The sequence below is a fragment of the Aquarana catesbeiana genome, linkage group LG05 (assembly GCF_042186555.1).
Source record: "Aquarana catesbeiana isolate 2022-GZ linkage group LG05, ASM4218655v1, whole genome shotgun sequence".
In the NCBI taxonomy this organism is placed as follows: Eukaryota; Metazoa; Chordata; class Amphibia; order Anura; family Ranidae; genus Aquarana; species Aquarana catesbeiana.
Window position 1 is genome coordinate 248,864,942 of NC_133328.1, and position 26,154 is coordinate 248,891,095.

Consider the following 26,154-nt stretch of genomic DNA (forward strand, 5'->3'; position numbering starts at 1 on the left):
GAGACTTTTTGGGAGCCTATCCGTGTACAGGACCCCGAAAACCAATCACCTCTTTGAGGTTTTCTAAGGGCTAAAAATTGTGATTTCACTTCCTCACTACCTATCACAGTTTCAGAGGCCCTGAAATGTCAAGATAGCACAACCCCCCCCCCCCCCCCCCCCCCCAAATGACCCCATTTTGGAAAGAAGACACTTACAGCTTTTTGCTGAGAGGCATGTTGTGTCCATGGAATATTTGATATTTTGCCACAAGTTTCTGGAAAATTACAATTGTTTTTTTTTTTTTACACAAAGTTGTCACTAAATGCATATATTGTTCAAACATGGCATGGTTATATGTGGAATTACACCCCAAAATACATTCTGCTGCTTCTCCTGAGTATGGGGAAACCACATGTTTGAGATTTTTGGGGAGCCTAGCCGCGTCCAGGACCCCAAAAACCAAGCACCGCCTTCAGGCTTTCTAAAGGCTTAAAATGTAAAATTGTGATTTTACTCCTCACTACCCATCACAGTTATGCCTTGTACACACGGTCGAATTTCCAGACAGAAAATGTTCGATAGGAGCTATTTGTTGGAAATTCCGGCTGTGTGTAGGCCCCATCAGACATTTTCCATCAGAATTTCAGTCACAGAAAATATTTGAGATCTGGTTCTCAAATTTTCCGACAACAAAATCCGTTGTTGGAAATTCTGATTGTGTGTAGACAATTCCGACGCACAAAGTTCCACACATGCTCGGAATCAAGCAGAAGAGCCGCACTGGCTATTAAACTTCATTTTTCTCGGCTCCTCGTACGTGCTGTACGCCACCGCGTTCTTGACGTTCGCAATTTCAACTTTGTGTGACCATGTGTATGCAAGGCAAGTTTGAGCCAACACCCATCAAAAAAAAATCCATGAATTTTGTTATCGGAATGTCCGATCAATGTCCGATCGTGTGTACGGGGCATAACAGAGGCCCTGAAATGTCCAGATAGCACAACCCCCCCAAATGACCCCATTTTGGAAACTTTGTGACAAAAAGCGAGATCTGCAAAATACTCAACATGCCTCTCAGCAAATAGCTTGGGGTGTCTACTTTCCAAAATGGGGTCATGCGGGGGGGGGGGGGGGGGGTTGTGCTATCTGGGCATTTCATGGCCCCGAAACTGTGATAGGCAGCGAGGAGTGAAATCAAAAATTTAAGCTCTTAGAAAGCCTGAAGGCGGTGATTGGTGTTCGGGGGTCCTGTACGCTTTTAGACTGCCAAAAAGTCTCACACATGTGGTATCCCCAAACTCAGGAGAAGCAGCAGAATGTATTTTGAGGTGTAATTCCACATATAACCATGCCATGTTTGTGTTTTAGTGAGCTGTAAATTAGGCTCACTAAAACAATATAATTAACAAAATAAATGAAAAAAAAATAACTTTATCAAATATTTGGTAATACTTGTCTTTTTGTTGCCAACTCTACTCATGTATGTTTCCCATTTCTTTTTCTCGGTCTCTCTTCTCTATTGTTTGTTTTTGTCTGGTTACAGAGAAGAACTGTGTCATCGTTGCATTTTTTGGACTTTAGGAGATAATTCTTATGCTGCGTACACACCATTGGATTTTCCGACAACAAATGTTCGATAGGAGCTTGTTGTCGGAAATTCAGACCGTGTGTAGGCTCCAACAGACATTTTTTGTCGGAATTTCTGACAACAAAAATTTGAGAGCTGGATCTCAAATTTTCTGACAACAAAATCCATTGTCGGAAATTCCAAGCGTGTGTACAGAATTCTGACGCACAAAATTCCACACATGTTCTGAATCAAGTACGAGGCGGAAGCGCTCGGTCTGGTAAAACTAGCGTTTGTAATGGAGACAGCACATTCGTCGCGCTGCAAATTTTGTAATCTTTCAATGTAGCGCATTCTCTTCTTCTTTATAATGCTAGAATTATGAAGTTGTTTTTCAGCTGATATTCACACAGAGTTCTGACAAACTGATTTCTTTATTATTTCTTGTGATCTCATGAATAACATTTTTTTTTCACCAGATCTCCAGAATAATGTTTTTAATTTATTTTTATAGTGATCATTTTTTATTTATTTTTTTATGAAGATCTCCGTTTATTTATTTATTTTTTATTAAGATCTCCATTTTTTTTTTTTAGTTTTTATTAAGATCTCCATTTTTAAAAAAAATTTTTTATAGTGATCTACTTTTTTTTTTTTTTTAATCAAGATCTCCTGTTTTTTTAGATATTTTTTTTTCTACTGATCTCCATAATATTTTTTGTCGTTTTGTGTGTCAAGTTACCACAACACCATTATTACCTTGTGTTTTTTAACCTCAAGGAGGTTGTTTGTTGTTGGTGTCCCTTGTTAATTTGACATTGTTTTTTTTTAAATGTACCTGCCTACTCACAAACAAACTGTCCTTTTTGAAGTAAAACACATAGGCAAGTATTTGTAAAAAAAAAAATAGCCATTTATTATGGGTCATAACAAAATAAAGAGGAAGGCGGTGTTGGATAAACTGGTGAAATTGGCGAAGCCTTTGTACCCCAGGGCACACATCAACTATGTTACAGCCACAATTGGTAGCATGAGGAGTCCATATAATAGGAAGCACAATCCGGTCCAGGACTCCGAGAGGTCATGAACAGCAGCAGGTGACATATATGTCCCCAGGCTGTGGTCTTACCACAGCCTGCGTCTTTTGTCAGACCAGACTGAACCCAGGCCATCACTCTCTTGTCTTCCTTACACGCTTGCTTCCAGGCTGTGGCTCTGGTGTTGGAGTTGTGGCAGGAGGTGGAGGAGGAGGAGGAGGAGGACGATGGTCGAACTCACAAACCTGGCTTTGGCTTGTGAGTTCACCTCTCAACCCCTTATTTAGGGCTTGTAAGATCACTTTCTCACAGAAGAAGCATTGTCCCTCCTCCATTTCCTGCATTTTGCAGGCTGCCATGCAGGCATAGTCCTCTTGAATATTGGGGGGGGGATTCTGAGGGCCGCAGTAGCCTTCCGAAATAGGCAAAGTGCTGCCTTCTCCAGGTTACTTCTCTTCCTGGGCCTTTTTTTTTTTTAAGGCGGAGGGGAGGGACCTGGGATTTGGGCAGGCTACTGGGCCCGGCCACCTCCTGGCTGCCACTTACCCCTGCCACCTCCTGGCTGCCACTTTCCACAGCCTCCTCCTGGCTGAGGCTTTCCTGTGTATGAAAAAGGGACATAGTTTTAGTTTTTGGTTCATCAATCACACACAATTTTCAGCTCATGACTGTTGCAAATTGAATGTTAACAAATAGAAAAGACTATCATTCTGACCCCAGCATTTTTCATTCTTGTCCCAATCATTTGTGGCCACTGCTGTCTATTGATATGTAAAACACTTTGTTAAATCAGAAATTAGTGATCAATAATAACATCTAGTTAACATCATTATTTTTTGGACAAGAAATATGTTGAACAAAACTATACCTGGCTCAAGCTAGGCTCCTCCACATCTTCCTGGCTGGAAGGCCCAGGTTGGACGTCGGAAGCCTTAGCTGGAGTGGAAGGAAGCGTTGAAGCAAGACTGGAGAGTGCTGGCCTGGGTTCCCTCTGGTCTGCCAGAAAATACAGTCTGTCATAGTACCACAGCCTGGGAACATAAATGTCATCTGCTGCAGCCCCTGATCTCTGTGAATCCTGGACCTTCTTGCGCTCCCTATTATAAGTGCTCCTCATGCCACCAATTGTGGCCTTTCAGTTGATGTTTGCCATGGGGATCTGCGGCTTTACGAATTCCAACAATTGATCCAGTGCTGCCTGCCTCTTTCTTTTATTGTTATAAAAGGGGTGGTTTACCTGCCACAGACAGGGCAGCTCCCTGTACATTTCAATGAATATGGGGATAAAGTCCTGATCATTCAATAGATCCATTTTCTCTGCAAGACACAACACAAGACAAACCCTAATGTCATGCTAAACTCTCATAATCTTGTCCCAATATAGGCCTCAATCTATAAGCAGTATAGGCCCAAGTTAAAATTGTACCTTGGTTATCACGATCGGCGCTTCCGCTACTCCTTTCTCCTCTCACAGATCGCATGTAGGACACCCACGTGTTACGATTTATATACACTGCGCATGAGTGAAACTCCGCCCACCCCTGACCTTCTATCTAGTATATTCCCCACCCCTTGTCTTTCGGCACAGTGGGAGAGAACATGGTGGAGAGACAACAAGTGCATGAAGATAGCAGCAGCAACAACAAAAGCCCGGAGCCACGAACATCCCGATCCCAGAGGAGATTTAAGGCCTCTAATATGTCCTTTGTAGAGATGGTGGACATCTTGAAGAGGGCCGACTATGACGGGAAGCATGGACCTTACCTAAACCCAAATGTGAGAAAGGCAAAGATCAGGATTAAAGTTGTGAAAGTCTGCAGAAGAATTTTGGGGTACGGCGATCAAAGGATCAACTGAGGAATCGATGGTCAGACCTCAAATTGAGGGAGCAGGATCGGTACAGAAGAATCAAGAGAGTGCTGCAAAAAAGTAAGTATTTTGTCGTGTGTACCTATTATTATTACGTTTGTGCTGCTCCATGTGCTTTTCTTTACTGTTGTACAGTTTAAAATGGCAAGTTTCAGGTTCGTGGGCACAGTAATAGTTCGTAGCAAACATTGTTTGTTCGCTCACTAATACAATGTTTTTGGCAGATGCAGGTTAACTACATTTGGTCATGCCTATTTGTATTAAAAGAAGTTTAGTACATTGTTGTCTAGATGGGTTTGTAACTAAAATGAAATGAAAACTTGATTCAGTATAAGGAGAGGACACTCAGCAGTTGTTTACACATCTGGACGCAGGAGCACTAGTGTGGGACACCAGAACAAACTTTTTAGGGTGTCCCACACAGGTGCTCCAGTGGATACTAGGGGTGTCTACATGTGTGATACTTTACCAAAAAAGGTAATTATTCCAGCTTTGGAAAGGGAAAAAATCATGTCTTCAGCTTTGAACTCTGCCAAAACAGACAACTGTACGACACTTCCAAGCAATGTTTCATATTCCTATTTCTTGCCTCATATATCTGTGTGCTAAGTATACTTTTATTTTATTCACATAGGGGAGAAAAGACTTGGGATGTCTGAGGTCACCAGGGACCCCCAACCTCCTAAAGAAGGGGAAATCCCAAAACAACAACCTCAGGATGTGGAGGAAGGAGAGGTTTATGAAGTGAGTGAAATAGTGACCACAACAGGTGAATGTCTGAAACCACAGCTTCAGGTAATAGATGGAGTCCTGCATATTTATAATACATGGTGTGTTTTTTTAATTTTAGGTGATGTGGATGTTGTGGAAGAAGAAACACATTTCACAAGTGCAAGTGCGCACGTCCTCATCGGGGAGATCATGGTGTGCAATCGGGATTTACAGAAAATCAAGGAAGACATCAATGATGTTGAAAAAAGACTCAAAAACATCATTGATGTTTTAGGCAGAATTGAAAACACACCAACATTTATCAAATTGTTTCTATTTTTCTAACTTTTCTCCAAAATTTGTAAAGCCAAATTTTGAAGATGCACACAGTGTGTCAACATGTGCTATCTGCCATCACGGGATATCAATGTACGCATTTTGTGGGTGCAACCCTTTCCTCGCAACTCAAGTAGATGAAAGGGAGGGGTTGCACCCCCGAAACACGTCCATTGATCCCCCATGATGGGAGCTAGCACATGTTGACATTAGGCATGGGATCAGGAGGGAAATCCCTTTTTTTGACTCTCAATTTGTGTGCATCTTCAAAATTTGCCTTTCACAGGGGTGACATCACCCCATCTGCTGAAGGCAGGATCAACACAGTTTGGACATACTATAATGTCTGATATTGCCTTCAATTTCTCAAAGTTGAACTTTGTAAGTTCCTGATTTGTATATTGTTGTATGGTTTAAAAAACATGCCTGTTTACCGCAAAAAAGGATATTTCTACTGTCAAAAAGTATGTATTTTAAAAATATGCTGATTTGTTCAAACATCCTTTTCTAAATGCACATGTGAATGTGCACAGAGTAAAAATTTTTCTATTCAACAATGTATGGCTTCTTCTTTCAATGCTCAATAGCAGTTTTTTGCTAAGCTGTTGTTTACAGTGGCAGTGGGGGTTATTTACTAAAGGGAAATCCACTTTGCACTACAAGTGCACTTTCAGTGCAGTTTCAGTGCACTTTCAAATGCACTTTTGCAGTGCACTTGTAGTGCAAGTGGATTTTACTTTAGTAAATAACACCCACAGTGCTTGATAATTTGCATCAATCAGGCCATTTTCGTAACTCCAAAAAATAAATTCATGGTGCAGAAAATGATGAATATTTTAAGCATTAATGCATTACATACATTAACAACAAAAACAAGGTGTGTGTGTGTGTGTAGCAGACCCAACACATAATAGTTAGCTGAAGAAAAGATTGTCACCTCATGTATCAAAGAAATTACGTTTGCACTATTGAAGAAAATGGGCAAAAAAACCCACATTGGATAACCTAGGAGACAGCTAAAAGAAACATAAGCATTAAATCAAAGGAAATATTATTTCATTTTAAAATACAAATTTATTTAAAAAAGGTTTCTTAAACATTTTCTGGCATATCAATGGCCCCCCAACCCGCAAAGTACTCCATATATTTTTGACGGACCTCGCGGGTGCTTTGAGGGGGCAAGCCAGGACGGCCAGCTTCAAGCGCCATCAGGGTTTGGTCTTGAAATCCGGCCTCAGGCCCAACTGAGGCCACATAGTTTATAGAATTTCTCCTTAAAAAGTTGTGGAGAATGCAGCATGCAAGGATTATATGGTTAAGTTTATATTCCGCCATGAATGGCGTAAGGAATAGGCGGAACCGGCTGGCCATTATCCCAAAAGCATTCTCCACCACTCTTCTGGCTCTGGCCAGCCGGTAGTTAAAAACCCTCTGGTCCGGGGTGAGGGTCCTCATGGGGAACGGCCGCATCAGGTGTTCACCAAGCCCAAACAATTCATCAGTGACAAAGACGAATGGAAGACCAGCCACGTTGTCTTCCGGAGGTGGCAATCCCAAGCCACCACTCTGGAGCCATCAGTAGAACTCGGTCTGGGCGATGATGTCACCATCCGACATCTGGCCATTCTTCCCTACGTCCACAAAGAGAAAATCATAAGTCGCCGACACCACCCCCAACATCACAATTACTATTAAACCCCTTGTAGTTGTAATAGTATGACCCAGAGTTGGGGGGTGGGATTATGTGGACGTGTTTCCCATCTATTTCTCCACTGCAGTTGGGAAAGTCCCACCATTGGGAAGCCACAGTCTGCCATTCCTGTGGCGTTGAAGGAAACTGTGGAGTGAAACAAGAAAGAAATTAATTAGGACTTTTGCACATAACATTGCAAGCAGATTAGACACAAACATTCTTGGCCAACATCAGTATAACATTTATTTGAGGAGTATTTAAATAAAAAAATCTAAGGTCCACTTATCAGATTCCTCACCCCCCTGATGGCCCATTGTAAAAATTTTAGGGGGGGGAGATGTTTTGGACAGGTAATCCTCTCCACTTCATTGAGAGCTGAATGCATAAATAATGTGTGTTACTTTGGCCAGGCCCTCCTTACTTACACTATTGTCAGCCCACTGGACAGGTAAGAAGTGTCATAATACAAAAATATGAATACACACTGTCCAAATTGAAGCACATTTTTACATTCTGCAATTACCTACCAAGATAATAGGAGAACAAAACTTGAAACCGTACCATTTGAAAGTATTCAGGCAGGCCCTTTCACTACATGCTGTGTTGAATTCATCCATAAATATGAACGCAAAAGAGGTAGGTATAGTGTGTATGAGTTTGGCAAAGTCAGCAGATAGAGTATTGGTATCAGTTGACTTAGAGGGAGGGTTCCAAATGATTTTGTGACCCCAAAAAAAAGCCTCTGGCACTCTGCCTGAATTTAAGGACACAAATAACATTTGTACATATGTTAGGGGGTGTTTAGGGTTAAGCACTACTATGGAGCTGACAAAATACATTGTTACGTGACTAGGCTAGGTGTATATGGGCTCAGGATAGCATGCTGGGGAGGTTAGTGAAGGCAAATATGCATGAAGGACAAAAAAGGAACTTTGAAAACTTCCAGCATGCATGAGGACAAAAAGGACATTCACAGCATTTTACAATCATGGTAATTATGGAATGATGAAAGAAATACAATACATTAGCAAACATTAAATACATAGAATGTGATGTTAAAGGAGAAAACTTACCTTAATATAGTCCTTCTGCAGGACCTGAATGATGGCAGAACAGGTCTCTGGAACAGTGATCCCCAGAGCCTGGGGGGAGATGCCTGTCGAGAACTTGATGTTCTGCAGACTTCTCCCTGTCTCCAAGTACCGCAACGTGGCGACGAGCCTCTGCTCGGGAGTGATGGCTTGCCGCATGCAGGTGTCCTGCTTGGTAATATAAGGGGACAGCAAAGTCAACAGACGGTGAAAAACGGGGTCTGTCATCCTGAGATAATTCCTGAAATCATCAGGATTATTCTCACGGATCTCCCGCAACAAAGGCATGTGAGAGAATTGGTCACGCTGGAGCAACCAGTTCTTTATCCATAAACTCCTCCGCGCCCTGTTCATGGACTGGGCTTGGGTCAAAGTAAGAACTCCAACACCAAGCCCCTGCACAGCACGAACTCTACGAAGAGTACGTACCCGCAACATGGCTTCAAAACGATCGGCTGGTCAGAACGAACTAACAAAACGCACTGAAAATCAGAAAGGCCTGAGAAGAGCAAGGTGAAATTCAGAAACGAGCGGACAAGAACGCACTCAGAATCAAATACGTACTATAAATAGCACGCACTGAAAAACCAGATACGAACCCACAAGCACAAACTGACGAGCAGTAACAATCTGAAAAGCACGAGGCTGAAAAGCGAGAATCGTCTCTCACCAAATTTCTACTAACACGAGATTAGCAGAAGGAGCCCAAAGGATGGCGCACCGGCTATTGAACTTCCTCTTTATAGTGCCGTCGTACGTGTTGTACTTCAGTGCATTCTTGACGATCGGAATTTCCAACATTTATGGGACCGTGTGTATGCAAGACAAATAAAAATGGAAAGCCGCGCAGTTTTTCTTTTTTGTTGTATGAAAGACAAGCTTGAGCCAACATCTGTCGGAAATAAATCCCAGGATTTCGTTGTCGGAATGCCCGATCGCGTGTACGCAGCATTAGAAAGAAACCATAGAACTTATCAAACCAATATGGTGTATACTGGATTCAATTATCTAGCTTATTTCTTCTACAGTAATTAATGTAGTAAAGAACAATTTGGACAAACGTTGATCGATCATAGATCAAATGCAATGTTAGGTTTTCAGACGCATAGTATTTTGTTCAATCTATTGCCATTCCTGTTCAACAGAAGTTGATTTAACGATCAGCTTTTGTTGAACGGGATGTTGAAAATTTTTTCTCAGTGAGCCCACTACTACCAATTAGGGCAGCCCTGATTAGTGTACTCTGACAGCAGAGGAGTCCCTGCTGTCAGAAAACAATGGCACAGTGGGGAGGATTCCTCCTGCCAACTTGGTTGTGTACATGAGGTTTTTTTTTTTGTTAATCAGTGGCTGACTAATCAAAATTAAACAACCCAAGTATGCCCAGCTTATAATTGAGTGATTCACCAGACCACACATGTATATTGCCACCATCCCTTGGTAATACATAGAATGAACCTAAAAAAAAATTGTGGGGAATTTTAAAAAATATATAAAACTTCATGTCTAGAAAAATATTATTTATTGTAGAACAATTACATAAAAAGTCTTGTATTGAAAATACAAAACATTACATCAATCATGTCATCAACATTGCAAATTTGACTGTTAGTCATAAAGTGGTAGTCCCCATATGTTTGCTGTTCCCTTCATTATTGATTGTGCTGAGGAATACAGCAGAGGGGGATATCCAACACGTTTCAAAATATACTGTTATAAATCTTCTTCAGGGAATAATACTACTTCTGAAAAAACAGCTTGAATTTACAAAACATTGGTACATGATTTGTATGGAAATATACATGTAAAAAATCTTTCACATGCACTTACAAAAATTGTGTGTTTAGCAGAAGCACTCCTCCAAGTAGCCATACATCAACCATTGAAGATCTCCCCCGAGAGTACACCAAAGTGTCAACATCCATTGATTGCCTGATGTGAACTGCCCTAGATGGCGCTGGAAAACTTTGCACTTTAGGGGGGAGGGGAAAGCAAGACAAAAAAATGATAAATCCGCGGGAAGAAAATTAGTCTCAGATCCAGGGAATGCTGGGTCAGCCTTTTCACCGGTGGGGGACCTCTTTGATTTGTACCAATTAAAGTTGCTGTCTTGGTCTCCGGATTTTTGTTTTCCAGAGACCGGAAGCAATACGGTGATGATGCAAGCGGAAATGACGTGGTTGCGTCGGCTTGATGAGTATTACATCACTTTCTTGTTTACATCTTCAGCCTAAATGGCGCAGGAGCGGAAGTGGTGGTGACGCAACTGCGTGTGATGACGCGTATTGCGTCACTTCCTCCTGCACATGCGCAGTATATTAGGGATGCCATTGGCATCCCTCAGCGCCATTCCTCTTGTCTTCACTGACGTGGAGTCTTGTCGTCTCCCTCTCTCTGACTGCCAGCCCTCAGGAACCTTGCTATAGTGCCATATTTGACATTTAGATACAGGACTTTCTGGATCAATGCACGTTTGGCTTAAGGGATTTTCTAAGTAAGTAATTTTCATTGGTTACTGAGCCAGCCTTTTGGGGAACATCATACCAGGCTGACCCAGCATTCCCTGGAATTGAGACTAATTTTCTTCCCGGGGATTTATCATCATGTTTTTTCTTGCTTTCCCCTCCCCCTACAGTGCAAAGTTTTCCAGTGCCATCTAGGGCAGTTCACATCAGGCAATCAATGGATGTTGGCACCTTGGTGTCCTCTCTGGGGAGATCTTCAATGGCTGATGTATGGCATCCTTGCTACTTGAAGGAGTGCTTCTGCTAAACACACATTTTTTGTAAGTGCATGTGGCTGATTATTTACAAGTATATTTCCATACAATCATGTACCAATGTTTTACTAATTCAAGCTGTTTTTTCAGAAGTGGTATTATTCCCTGAAGAAGATTTATAACAGTATATTTTGAAATGCGCTGGATATCCCCCTCTGCTGTATTCCTCGGCACTATCAATGACAAAGGGAACAGCAAACAGATGGGGACTACCACTTTATAACTAACAGTCAAATGTGAAATGTTGATGACATGACTGATGTAATGTTTTGTATTTTCAAGACAAGACTTTTTATGCATTTTTTCTACAATAAATAACATTTTTCTATACATGAAGTTTTATATATTTTTTCGAATTGCCCACAAAATCCCATTTTTTTTAAGTTCATTCTAAGTATGCCCAGCTTAAGTCCCTGAATCTAGGAGCACTAATAGGTCTAAACATTTATTTAATCTGGAGACATTACGGATACATACTGTAGGTTGGGATCTTTGTATCCAGATAGTCTCAATAAAAGCAATGGAACATTTCACTAATTAATTATTGCTTAAAGGATTGTAATAATTCGTCTTTATAGCTATATCTTAGACAGGTTTTACTGTTTGAGATTAATAACACAATTCCCATTTTTACTCTACCTGTATGTCGATGTATATATTATATACAATACTCCTAATACTGTCCTACTGTACATGTTTTCTGTAATTCTGTACATTTATGTCCTTTGTAACAAGCATGGAGTGATATTACAATAACCTGTTTAAACAAACTATTTGACTGAACAAATTCAAATGTCAGGGTATCCTATCCTCTTATGCGATTGATATTTAATGTGATATAGATTTTAGATCTATATTTAGAACCCCAGAGGTCACTTAATTATCTTATGGTGTGTTGGCACCAACATAATCCAAAGTGCTCATAGCTGCAGTACACTGTATTATGCAACTCAGCCAATTCTAAAGGTTATCACATTCTACTTTAGTGCTATTAAAGCCAGATTGTGTTGCAGTGATACATTTGTACCCTCTTGCTGTTTGGCTTTTCGGGTGCCCAGAGCTGTCACATTGGAGCTTTCTTTCTTCGCTCCTTACGTCTAATCAGAGTGCTGAAAGATCAAAAGGAAGATTCTTTAAAATACACTTACCTGCTAACATTAATGCACGGACACAGTCTGTTCTGCCTTGAATTGATGCTTTCATTAATGCTGTAAATCCATGGATATTTCTTTTTTCAATGTCCAAACCGGGATAATAATTTAACAAAAAGTTTGTGATTGTTATGTGCCCTGAAAAAAAAATAAAAAAAAATAAAATATGTAATCAACTTTCAAAAATTTTTTTTATAATAACAATGTTAAAGCGCATCTATGGTGAAAATTTAAAATCATGCATTCATTCCAACATTGTATTTCACTTATTTCTAGCATATTCCTATTACTCTGAACTATACTGAAGTGTATTTACTTATTTTGTGAACATCTCCACACATTTACTTTCTTGGAACCCATGGACATTACCAAGGACTGGGTTTCCTACTTTCTGATGCTTTGCTAGGCTCTAACTGCAGCTGTCTTCAGTTGTTTGTGGCTCTTTCTACCTTTGATTTTGCCTTTCAGCAAGTGAAGTGCATGCTCAATTAGGTTGAGATCAGGTGATTGACTCGGCCTTTGCAGCATATTCCACTTCTTTTCCTTCAAAAGCTCCTGGGTTGCTTATGCTGTGTGTTTTAGATCATTGTCCATCTGCAGTGTAAAGCACCGTTCAATCAACTTTGCTGCATTTGGCTGAATCTGGGCTGAATGTATATCTCTAAACACTGCAGAATTCATCTGGCTGCTTCTGTCTTCTGTCACATCATCAATAAACACCAATGACCCAGTGCACTGAAAGCCATGCATGCCCATGCCATCACACTGCCTCCACCATGTTTTACAGATGACGTTGTGTGCTTTGGGTCATGAGCTGTTCCAAGCCTTCTTCACACTTTTTTCTTCCCGTCATTCTGGTACAGATTAATCTTAGTTTCATCTATCCAAAGAATGCTTTTCCTGAACTGGTCTGGCTTTTTAAGATGTTTTTTGGCAAAGTCTAATCTGGCTTTTCTATTCTTCAGGCTTATGAATGGTTTATACTTTGTGGTGAACCCTCTGTATTTGCTCTCATGAAGTCTTCTCTTGATTGTAGACTTTGACAATGATATGCCCACCTCCTGGAGAGTGTCCTTCACTTGTCTGGATGTTGTGAATGGGTTTTTCTTTACCATAGAGCGGATCCTGCGATCATCCACCACTGTTGTCTTCCATGGATGTCCAGGCTTCTTTATGTTGCTGCGTTCTTCTTTCCTCAGAATGTACCAAACTGTTGATTTGGCCACTCCTAATGTTGCTGCTATCTCTCTGATGGATTTGTTTAGTTTTTGAAGGCTTACAATGGCCTGTTTCTCTTGCATGGACAGCTCCTTTGAACGCATGATGTAGGTTCACAGCAAAATATTCCAAATGCAAATACCAGACTTAGTATCAACTCCAGACCTTTTACCTGCTTAATTGATGAATAAATAATGAAGGAGTAGCCCACACCTGGCCATGAAACAGCTTTTGATTCAATTGTCCAATTACTTTTGGTCCCTTGAAAAAGGGGGGGGGGTGACTAATCTTAAGAGCTGTAATTTCTGATCCCTTCCACCGATTTGGATGTACATACTCTCAAATTAAACCCGAGAGTGTGCACTTTCAGATCATATTCATTATATAACTATAGCTTGAATATGTTTTGGTAAATACCTGAAAAAATACTAAAATTGTGCCTGTGTCCAAATATATATGCATCTAACTGTAAATGGTCGCTGAGATTAAAAATGGAATACAGCAAACAAGTGGAGCTGAGTAAGGTATTTTCAGGTTTTTTTTGGAAGTGTTTGAACAAAAGAGAGTTCATAGTTTGCTTATGGCTGAGGGTTTAGAAGGAGAGGTAAAAGGGTTGCTATGAATTGTGAATGTAACCACAGGTGTCTATTTTTTTTTTTTTTGGCAAAGATGATTATAGCCGTATTAGTGCACTTGCGTGTACACTTGGCTGTATTAGTACTGCTTGGACCTTGAAGGAGGGTAAATGCCCGGAAAGCTTGTCCTGAAAAATTGTATGTTAGTACAAATAAAAAGTATCGAAACATTACTTGTTTAATTTTGCAGAGCTAAGCCAAACAGCTCAGAGTTTTGACTACTGTTCCAGCAACTACTGAAAATAAAGCTCAATAGTATAAAAAAAACTGAGCCACAATATGGTGATTGAACTAGTCTATCATTGAATAGGATATTAAACTACTAGAACAAATTAACCACTTAACATCAATTTTGAGGCCAAATAAGTGTCCTTCATCAGCACGGATGCATACCTCCCATCTTATTGAGATGGGAACGAGGGACACCTATTAGCAAAAGTAGGTAGGCATAGGACACCCCCCCCCCCTCGCCACAGCCCCTTAAAGGAGCATTATACCAAAAAAATTGTCAAACCTGCAAGTGCTTTTTTTGCCATTACTGTTCCTTTATACTGGCTTTTGAAATTTACAAATGCATCAATTTATAAATTGGATGAGAGGTTTAAAGGCTAAGTTGACCCTTTTTTTTTTCTAAATTCCAGCTCCCCTGTGTACCAATATAGCATTAATGTACTTATTTTGCAAAAATAAAACAGCCTTACTTCCTGGACAGACTTTAGGTCATGACACAGGAAGGAGTTGATCAGCTAAGGGTAGATGATGCAGGGTGCATAGCTCCCAACTGTCCCTGATTTCGAGGGACTGTCTCTGATTTGGAGCAACGTGCCTCTATCCCTCATTCCTCCTCATTTGTCCCTCATCTCAGTCTGATCTATATAGATGTATATAAAATGCACTTTTTAACTATCAAAAAGTGTTTTCCAGTGCTAAAACTTTCACCTGATTTCTAAATTGCTGCCTTTGTAAATTTCAAAAGCCAATATAAAGGAATAGTAGTGGTGAAAAAGCCCTTGTGGGTTTAACCAATCTTGTTTTTTTTGTACAATTCTCCTTTAAGGGGGTGTGTCCTATGCCTGCATGCTTTTGCTGATAGGTGTCCCTCATTCCCATGTCAAAAAGTTGGGAGGTATGAGGGTGTGTGCTAATGAGATCAGCTGGTCAACTCCTTCCTGTGTCATGACCTAAAGTCTGTCTAGTTAAAATGGTATTAATCCCAAAAAGCAAACATATATTGCAGCTTACCAATTCTTAGATGTGATAGCTGCATTTGTTTTCTTTTTTTAAGTTTTCTTTCCCTTATTTTCACCTGGTCAGCCAGTAAGTCTGTTTTTCAACAGAACAAGCTCTCCTGCAAATGTATCAGTGCGTCAAAGCATTTACCTCTGATAGGGGTGCTTGCAATGATCAATATTTATTTATTTTTGTAAAACCTTTATTCCAAAAGGCAAAAAAGTGTGGTTGTAACTGCTTGTGTAACTGCAGTGTTAGCTGAAGTTTGGCTTCAATTTGTTAGTGTATATAAATCTGCTAGTCCATCCAACACTCCCCTCCCCCCAGATTAACAATGCTGCTATGCCCCATGTGCTTTTTCATCCAGAGTGGAGGCACTCTAATACAGGAGGCCAGATCACCTGGAGAAAATGGGGGAAAAAGCCTAATAACTAAAACAAATGCAGCCATCGCATCTAAGGATTGGGAAGCTGCAACATACTACATTTCTGGTTTTGGGTCTAATACCCATTAAGTCCTTATTCTATGTATTGATGTATTTTAAATGCTTAAGAGTGCTCATGGTATAATACTTCTATTCTGCTTGTATGGCAAGAGGATGGGGATGACACTTTGGAATGTTGGAACATTTCTGTTTGTTATCAAATAACTAAAATTCTTGCTAGGCAAATTTACCAAAGCCCGAATTTTATAAATTCATCTCTTCCTCCATATATTCATTCCTACCAGAATAATTCCAAATCCTTACCGTACTCCATATATTCATTGAACATCACTCTGAGAAAAAATTAGTATAAGGCACTGCAGCCTGAGTACGTCGGACCTAAATACAAGAGAGCGTGTAGGAGCTGCATACAAAATTGTTATGGATTTTTAAATTAATTTTAACCTTTCTCAGTTGGAACAGAGAAGGATAAGAAGGAATCCTACTTCATATATTAATTGAACATCAGCAGTTATCTGAGTGCTATGGCAATAAAGGAAGATAGTGCTGTCTTCAACTGTGAAAAACATGTGGCCAGCATATTGTGGGAGAAGAACAGAACATTTCTTTGTGCAGTTCTTTAGATCAATAAACGGGTACTCTCAAGGTCTGTACATTATAGCATATAGCATACACAGATGACAATAGACAATTGGCAAGTTATCAAAATGTTGAAGACAAAATGAGAGACCAAATCACAGACTCTTTGCAAAAATAAATGCACAATAATATCTCTTACACCTCTGACTCAGGGTCCTTGATAGAGCAGACAGGAGGCGCAGGAGTACAGAGTGGCACAAGTGCCTGTTGGTCTTGCTAGCAACAGGGCTTGACGGACTCTCTGGATCAAGCAGGAGAAGACAATCAGTAGACCACAGCGGAGTGCCAGATGGACGCCAGTGAGCAGGAGACAGGAGCAGGCTGGCACTGGCAACAGCAGACAGTATAGGCTGGAACCAGACAGGCCGCGAGCAGGTGCCAGAGAAATATAGGCAGAGGCTCGCTGCAGGCAGCCCAGTACCCATAGGGAAAGAGGCAGAGTCACACGGACTGGCAGACGAATCTGCAGCAGATGCATAGATAGGAGTGAAGTCAGGATACAGGCCGAATCGGTAACAGATCTGCACAAGCGGATGTTCACGGGGCGGATCATCACGGATCCGTCCCGTGTGAAAGGGGCTTTACTCTATCAGCTGCTGTATGCTATTAATGGGCACCCAGGGCATATGAAGGGCAGGGTGTATGTCAGTGGGTCCCCACCCCACAACCACCTGCATTTTTTAAAATTTTGTGGTCCTATTGCCTATTGGATCTGTGTAGCACAGAGTCGATTGAAGTGTTCTGAAACTCCTCCTCGGCTCTGTGCTACACAGGTCTGACAGGCAGAGACTGCACTGTAGGAAAAACAAAAAGCCCACAGTTGAGAGACTTTTGCCAGCTGCACCACTGTGAGGCTTTTGTGAAGAGAGAGGTAAGAAAAAGCTGTTAAAGGAAAAAGGGGGGGAGGAAACGGGTGGTTGTGCAGGGAGGCATCTGTACAGATGTGACAGCTAGAGAATGGGGCGAGTTGTGAAGTGAGCTGTGAACTTGGGGGGGGGGGGGAATTTGTGAACAGACAATCGCTGTGAAGAGTGAGGTGAAGTTATGAAAAGTGTTCAGAACTATAAAGGGAAAGGGGGGTGGGCTGCACAAAGAGTTGTGTAGTGGGGGGGGGGGGCAGGTTGTGTAAAGGTGGCACATCACGGATCTGGTGGACAGATTACTGGGAGGGGCTGGGGAAGCCCCAGCTGTCATGGTGCACGTTGGCAAAGTCAGAGGCAGATGGAGTGTCCTAAAGAACGATTTTAGTGACTTAGGAGCTAAATTGAGGAAAAAGACCTCCAAGTTAGTATTCTCAGGAATACTAACGGTACATCGAGCCACACCAGAAAGGCAGAGGGAGATTAGAGAAATAAATAAGTGGCTGAAGAGCTGGTGTAGTAAGGAGGGGTTTGGGTTCCTGGAGGACTGGGCTGACTTCTCAGTCGATAACCAGTACTATAGAAGGGACGGACTGCACCTAAATGAGGAGGGTGCAGATCAGCTGGGAATAAAGATGGCCAAAAAGTTAGAGGGGTTATTAAACTAGGCGATAGGGGGGGAGGGTCCAGAGGTAGAGCTAGTCAGCACGGAACATATTCAAGAGGGTAGTATTGGGGGCATTAGTGGTAGGTTGACCAAAGCACATAAACCCAAGGTAAGTATAGTAGCAAGTCCTAGTTGCAATCTCGGAACATCCAATAAGAGGATAATATGCGACTGGTCTAAACTACGTGGCATGTTCACCAATGCCAGAAGCCTGGCGGACAAGATGTGTGAACTAGAGATACTGTTGTATGAGGAGGATTTGGATTTTGTGGGAATTTCAGAGACCTGTTTCAACAGCTCTCAGGATTGGCTGGCAAACATTCAAGGGTATACCCTTTATCGCAAGGATAGAGAGGGTAAAAAAGGGCTAGGGGTATGCCTATATATCAAGAATAATGTACAAGTGAATGTGAGAGATGACATCACTAAGGGAGCTAGGAAGGAGGTGGAATCCTTGTGGGTAGAGCTCCAAAGGGATGAAGCCAAGGGGAAAATAATACTGGGAGTATGCTATAGGTCCCCTAACCTGAGAGAGGAAGGGGAGACAGATCTCCTATTACAATTTGGATTAGCAGCAAGGATGGAAAGTGTTATCATAATGGGAGATTTTAACTATCCAGACATAGACTGGGCAGAGGGAACCACGCATTCATCTAAGGCTCACCAGTTCCTAAATGTTTTGCAGGACAATTTTATGGGTCAGATGGTAGACGCACCAACTAGAAATAAAGCGTTACTGGATCTACTGATTACTAACAATACAGACCTGATCACGGATGTGGAAATACGGGGCAATTTAGGTAACAGTGATCACAGGTCAATTGGCTTCAGTATAAATCACACAAATAGGAAACATAAGGGGAATACAAAGACACTGAATTTCAAAAGTGCTAACTTCCCTAAACTACGAACCTTGCTAGAAGGCATAAATTGGGATAAAATCTTAGGAACAAAGAACACGGAGGAGAGATGGGTTTGCTTTAAGAGCATATTAAATAAGGGCATTAGCCAATGCATCCCATTAGGTAATAAATTTAAAAGAACGAACAAAAGTCCTGGATGGCTTAACTCCAATGTAAAAATGCATATAAAAGCAAAGGAGAAAGCCTTCAAAAAAATACAAGGTTGAGGGATCATCATCAGCATTCAGACTTTATAAAGAATGCAACAAGAAATGTAAGGGTGCAATAAGGACGGCTAAGATAGAACATGAAAGACACATAGCGGAGGAGAACAAAAAAATCCCAAGAAATTCTTTAAGTATGTAAACAGCAAAAAAGGGAGGACAGACCATATTGGCCCCATAAAGAATGAGGAAGGACATCTGGTTACAAAGGATGGGGAGATGGCGAAGGTATAGACTTGGGAAACATAACATTAATAAATCACCGGGACCAGATAGCTTGCAACCGAGGGTACTTAGGGAACTCAGTAAAGTAATTGCCAGACCATTGATCCTAATTATTACTGACAGTCTACTGACTGGAATGGTACCAGCTGATTGGAGAAAAGCCAATGTAGCACCAATATTTAAAAAGGGCCCAAAATACATCCCTGGGAATTACAGACCAGTTAGCCTAACATCAATAGTATGTAAACTCTTGGAGGGGGTGATAAGGGACTATATACAAGATTTTAGTAATGAGAACGGTATCATTAGCAGTAATCAGCATGGATTCATGAAGAATTATTCTTGCCAAACCAATCTATTAACTTTCTATGAGGAGGTGAGTTGCCATCTAGATAAAGGAAGGCCTGTAGACGTGGTGTATCTGGATTTTGCAAAAGCATTTGGCACAGTTCCCCATAAACCTTTACTGTACAAAATAAGGTCCTTTGGCATGGACCATAGGGTGAGTACATGGATTGAAAACTGGCTACAAGGGCGAGTTCAGAGGGTGGTGATAAATGGGGAGTACTCGGAATGGTCAGGGGTGGGTAGTGGGGTCCCCCAGGGTTCTGTGCTGGGACCAATCCTATTTAAATTGTTCATAAACGACCTGGAGGATGGGGTAAACAGTTCAATCTCTGTATTTGCGGACGATACTAAGCTAAGCAGGGCAATAACTTCTCCACAGGATGTGGAAACCTTGCAAAAAGATCTGAAAAAAATAATGGGGTGGGCAACTACATGGCAAATGAGGTTCAATGTAGAAAAATGTAAAATAATGCATTTGGGTGGCAAAAGTATGAATGCAATCTATACACTGGGGGGAGAACCTCTGGGGGAATCTAAGATGGAAAAGGACCTGGGGGTCCTAGTAGACTCAGGCTCAGCAGTGGCATGCAATGCCAAGCTGCTGCTAAAAAAAAGCAAACAAAATATTTGCATGCATTAAAAAGGGGATCAACTCCAGAGATAAAACGATAATTCTCCCACTCTACAAGACTCTGGTCCGGGCACACCTAGAGTATGCTGTCCAGTTCTGGGCACCAGTCCTCAGGAAGGATGTACTGGAAATGGAGCGAGTACAAAGAAGGGCAACAGAGCTAAAAAAGGGTCTGGAGGATATTAGTTAAGAGGAAAGGTTGCGAGCACTGAACTTATTCTCTCTGGAGAAGAGACGCTTGAGAGGGGATAAGATTTCAATATACAAATACCATACTGCTGACCCCACAATAGGGATAAAACTTTTTTGCAGAAGGGAGTTTAACAAGACTCGTGGCCACTCATTAAAATTTGAAGAAAAGAGGTGTAACCTTAAACTACGTAGAGGGTTCTTTACTGTAAGAGCGGCAAGGATGTGAAATTCCCTTCCACAGGCGGTGGTCTAAGCAGGGGGGATTGATAGTTTCAATAAACTATTAGATAAGCACGTGAACAACTGGAACATACAGGGATATACAATGTAATACTGACATATAATCACGCACATAGGTTGGACTTGATGGACTTGTGTCTTTTTTCAACCTCACCTACTATGTAACTATGTAAGTGTAGATTTAGAGGGAGGGGGTCTGAAGAGGTGAGCTGTGGCTTGGGGTAAGCTGTAGATGGGGGGTGCAGAAGTAAAGCGAGAGGGCAGAGACAAGCTGCAGTTGTGGACTGGGGTGTAAGCTGTGTGTGTGTGTGGGGGGGGATTGCATGAGCAAAGTTGTTGACATGGGGTACAGAGGTGAAAAGACAGGGGTGCAGAGTTGAGCTCTAGCGAGAAGGAAGAAGAGGTGAGCTGTGGATGGGGGAGTACAGAGGTGAGCTGTGGATAGTTACATAGTATCAACTAATAGAAAGGGAAAAAAATCCATACAATCCCATATACACAATCCTATACCCACAGTTGATCCAGAGGAAGGAAAAAAACCCCAGCAAAGCATGATCCAATTTGCTCCAGCAGGGGAAAATATTCTCCCTGATCCCCGAGAGGCAATTGGATATTCCCTGGATCAACTTTTCCTATAAATGCTAGTATCCAGTTATATTATGTACATTTAGGAAAGAGCTCAGGCTTATTTTTTTTAAAGCAGGCTGCTGAGCTGGCCAGAACCAGCTCTTGAGGGAGTCTATTCCACATTTTCACAGCTCTTACTGTGAAGAAACCTTTCCTTTTTTAGAGATGAAATCTCTTTTCCTGAAGATGTAAAAAATGCCCCCTTGTCCTCTGTGATGACCTTAAAGTGAATAACTCATCACCAAGTTCTCTATATGGACTCCTTATGTATTTATACATGTTGATCATATCCCCCTTAATCTCCTCTTCTCAAGAGAGAATAAATTCAGTTCCACTTACCTCATAGCTGAGCTCCTCCATGCCTCTCATCAGTTTCTGCACTTTCTCCAGTTCCTCAATATTCTTTTTGTGAAGTGATGCTCAAAACTGAACTGCATATTCCATATACTAATGATTTGTACAGGGGCAAAAATGATATATCTCTCTCTGGAGTCCATACCTCTCTTAATACAAGAAAGGACTTTGCTCACTTTGGAAACCGCAGCTTGGCATTTCATGCTATTATTAAGCTTATGATCTACCAAAACACTTAAAACAGCAATATCATTTGATAACACAACAAGCTGAATAGGACTGGTGCTCGCTTTCTTTATCTCCAGTGAAATGCCTTGCCTAAAATGCGAGAAGCAAGCGGTGAGTGACAAAGCAGGCAATAATAAGCAAACAATCAGTGAAGTAACTATTTCTGAAATGGATTCAGATGAATGAGGCTAACAGGGGCTTAGCTACACTCTTTAGACTTTGACTAACCACTGGCCATCAGATGTTGGTCTTTGTCAGAAACCATGAAATCAGACCGAGACAGAAGTACAATTAAATCACACTTGTTTAATAATAAAAGTAAAAAGAACAAACGTAGTCAAAACATAGCCAAAGTTCAGTCACCGGAATGGATAGTAAACCAAGCCAGGAGTCAAAGTAGTGAAACAGCAAGCAGGATCTGTAGCCAGAAGGGATGTCAGCAAAGCCAGTCTTTAAACAGGAACGCAGGAGATAGATTCTTGTGATGAGACCAATGAGAAGGCAGAGCTCCTCTGGACTGGAAGGCTTCAGTAGGCAGGACTGATGAGCAGGATTATCAATAGCTGGGTAACTGTGGAGAGAGATGGGACCTGGAAATTAGCCTATAGCTGAGCAGCCAGCTCAGAGAAGGAAGGTCTGAGCCCAGCCCTGACAGTACCCCCTCCTCAACGACCCCTCCCCCTCGGAGGACCACCAGGCTTGAGGGGAAAACGTCTATGGAAATAACGGAGGAGGACAGGGGCATGTAAGTCCGAGGATGAGACCCAAGAGCGTTCCTCCGGACCATACCCTTTCCATGCACCAGGTACAGTATGCACCCACGGAACCTACGGGAGTCTACAATGGACTGTACTTCATACTCCTCATGGTTCTCAACCTGTACAGGGTGAGGACCTGGCACCGAGGTGGTAAAGCGGTTGCAGACCAAAGGTTTTAATAAGGAGACATGAAATACATTCGAAATACACATATTGGAAGGAAGGTCTAATGCGTAAGCCACTGGGTTAATCCTGCGAAGAATACGGAAAGGCCCAATAAACCGTGGTGGGAACTTCAGTGAGGGAACACGAAGACAGAGGTTGCGAGATGACAGCCAGACCCTGTCCTCAATCTGGTAGGAAGGCGCAGACAGGCGTATGCAGTCAGTATGGAATCTGTACTTATCATTAGCATGACGCAAAGCCTCCTGGACTTGTGCCCAAGTAGAATGAAGACCAAGGAGATGCTCCTCTAACACAGGAATACTCTGCGGAACAAATGAGTCAGGCAACATGGAAGGTTGGAAACCATAAATCAAGGCACTGTTGTGAGCAAACTCTGCCCATGGTAATAGGTCTGACCAGTTGTTATGATGGTCAGAAATATTAGCAACGTAGGAATTGCTCCAAGGACTGATTGGCTCATTCTGCGGCCCCGTTAGACTGCGGGTGATACACAGAGGAGAAAGCAAGCTGAATTCCCAACTGTGCACAAAAGGCTCCCCAGAACCGGGACACAAACTGACTATCCCTGTCCGAGACAATCACCTTGGGTAGCCCATGTAAGCGAAAGATCTCCCAAGCAAAAATGGAGGCCAGTTCCTTAGAAGTGGGCAACTTCTTAAGTGGAATACAATGACACATCTTTGAGAACTGGTCAACCACCATAAGGATAACAGTGTTGAGTTGGGTAACTCCACAATGAAATCCATAGACAGGTGGGTCCAGGGCCTCTCTCCATTGGGTATGGGTTGCAGGAGGCTCACTGGAAGTTGTCGTGGAGTCTTAATCTAAGCACACATGGAACAGGCAGCTACGAAGGCAGTTACATCAGCACGTAGACTAGGCCACCAGAATTGTTGGGAAATGGCCCAAAGAAGTTGTTTCTTCCCAGGGTGGCCAGCAGCCTTGGGAGAATGGTAAGTCTAGAGCACGGCAGTACAGAGACTCTCTGGGACAAAGCAGCGGTCCCAAGGTTTCTCAGGAGGAGCATGGACCTGAGCAGCAAGAATTTTGTTGCCCAAAGGAGAAGTGAGACTGGTGCGAACCGTAGCCAGAATACGATCAGGAGGAATCACAGGAACCGGAACCGACTCCAACTTAGAAGTAGAGGAAAATTGTCGTGACCAGGCGTCAGCCCTAACATTCTTAGTACCGTAAGAATGAGACAATGTAATTGAAACTTGACAAGAAAAGAGACCATCGCAACCTTCTGGGAGAGAGGCGTTTAGCCTCAGACAAGAATGTGAGATTCTTATGGTCAGAAAGAATGAGAACTGGCACAGTGGTACCTTTGAGGAGATGTCTCCATTCTTTCAGGGCTAAAATGATCACCAACAGCTCTCTGTCACCAATCTCTTAATTGCACTCCGCAGGTGTCAATTTCTTGGAAAAGTAGCCACAAGAATGCATAGCGCTCTCAGAGGTAGGACGTTGAGACAGAAGGGCGCCAACAACAGTCTCAGAAGCATCAACCTCAAGGATAAAAGGTAACGTAGGATCAGGATGTGCCAACACAGGAGCAGAAACAAAGGCAGCCTTGAGACTCTCAAAGGCCTTAATAGACTCTGGAGACCAACTCTGTGGGTTACCGTCCTTTCTGGTCATATCAGTCAGGGGCTTGACCAGAGACGAGAAGTTACAAATAACTTTCGATATTAGTTGGCAAAGCCCAGGAAACGCTGCAGAGGATGTAAACCCACGGGTTGGGGCCACTGTAGGACTGCCGAAAGTTTCTCTGGGTCCAGCAGTGGAAATGACATAGCCCAGGAATTTAACCTGTTGACGATGGAACTCACACTTCTCCAGTTTACAATCGTTAATAAATTCCTGGAAAACTTCCGGGGCGTTACAAAGGCCAAAAGGCAATACAAGGTACTCATAATGGCCTGTTCTGGTGTTAAACACAGGTTTTCCACTCGTCGTCCTCCTTAATCCTCACAAAATTGTATGCCCCTCTCAAATCAAGCTTTGTGAAAACCGTTGCTCCCTTGAGGTGGTTAAATAACTCTGTAATCAATGGAATCGGATAGGCATTCTTAATCGTGAGACGATTGAGACCCCTATAATCAATACAAGGTCTCAGTTCACCACTCTTCTTCATCAAAAGAAGAAACCAGCACCAGCAGGAGATGAGGATTTGCGGATAAAACCTCAAGAAAGTGCGTCTGCAACATACTCCTCCGTGACCTTATCCTCCAAGACCGACAAAGGGTAAACCCGGTCACGAGGGGGTATGGCACCAGGTTGAAGGTCAATTGCGCAATCATACAGCCAGTGTGGAGGCAAACTACCGGCTTGACCCTTGTTAAAGACATTGCTAAAATCGCGGTACTCCCCTGGCAGGGAGGAAAGTGAAGAGGTGCACTGGACCTTGACTACCTTCTGGAAGCATGTCTTAATGCATTGTGGTGACCAGCAGAGAACCTCAGCACGGAGCCAATCAAAAGAGTGGTTGTGCCTCTGTAACCAAGGACAACCAACAAGCGGAAACTTGGGTGAGGAAATAACTTCGAATCTGATTATCTCATGGTGAAGAGCCCCTACGGCCATGGACAATGGAACCGTCTCATGAGTCACATGGGCAGGCTGTAGAGGTCTCCCGTCAAGAGCCTCAATGGCAAGTGGAGTGTCATGCAGCTGCAGCAGAATCGAGTGCTTCGATACAAAGGCAGCATCAATGAACAGGCCTGCAGCCCCAGAGTCGATTAGAACCTGTATCTCGATGGATGACTCAGCCCAAGAAAGGGTAACCGAAACCAGGGGCTTATCCTTCTGGATAACTGGGGAGGAAACAACGCCACCTAAGGTCTGTCCGTGACAGGACCTCGAGGTTCGGGCACTGGTCGGGTAGGACAAGACTTCAAAAAGTGACCTGCCTGGCCACAATAAAGGCACAATCTCTCCCTCCTCCTATAGGTTCCTAAAGAGATGCATGAAACTCAAGTGCATGGGTTCACCTTCACTGACTGACTCGGTACCAGGAGGCATGGGAGGTGAGGGAGGCATGGGTGGGACTGCAAAGCTTGGAGACAAACGTACAGGAGGCTTCCACAATCGCTCCTTAAAAAGAGAGTCTTTCTCTGAGTCTGGAGTCAATGAGGTTGGCAAACGTGATCAACTTCTCCAGCTCAGTGGGTATATCTCGGGCTTCTATCTCATCCTTGATGGTATCTGAGAGACCATGAGAAAAAGCAGCCATGAGGGCCTCATTGTTCCAAGCAACCTTTGCTGCCAGAGTACGGAATTCAATGGCGTAGTCGGCAACAGTTCTTGTACCCTGTTTAATGGACACG

General features: G+C 42.4%; 1 protein-coding gene across 1 annotated transcript in view; it reads right to left on the reverse strand.

Moving 5' to 3' along the window:
• ANKRD33B (ankyrin repeat domain 33B) overlaps nucleotides 1–26,154 on the reverse strand; it is a 361,104-nt gene that overhangs the window by 61,585 nt on the left and 273,365 nt on the right. Inside the window, exon 4 of the mRNA XM_073630692.1 lies at nucleotides 12,214–12,354. Within this exon, the coding sequence (XP_073486793.1) occupies nucleotides 12,214–12,354 (141 nt within the window). The remainder of the gene's footprint in view (nucleotides 1–12,213; nucleotides 12,355–26,154) is intronic.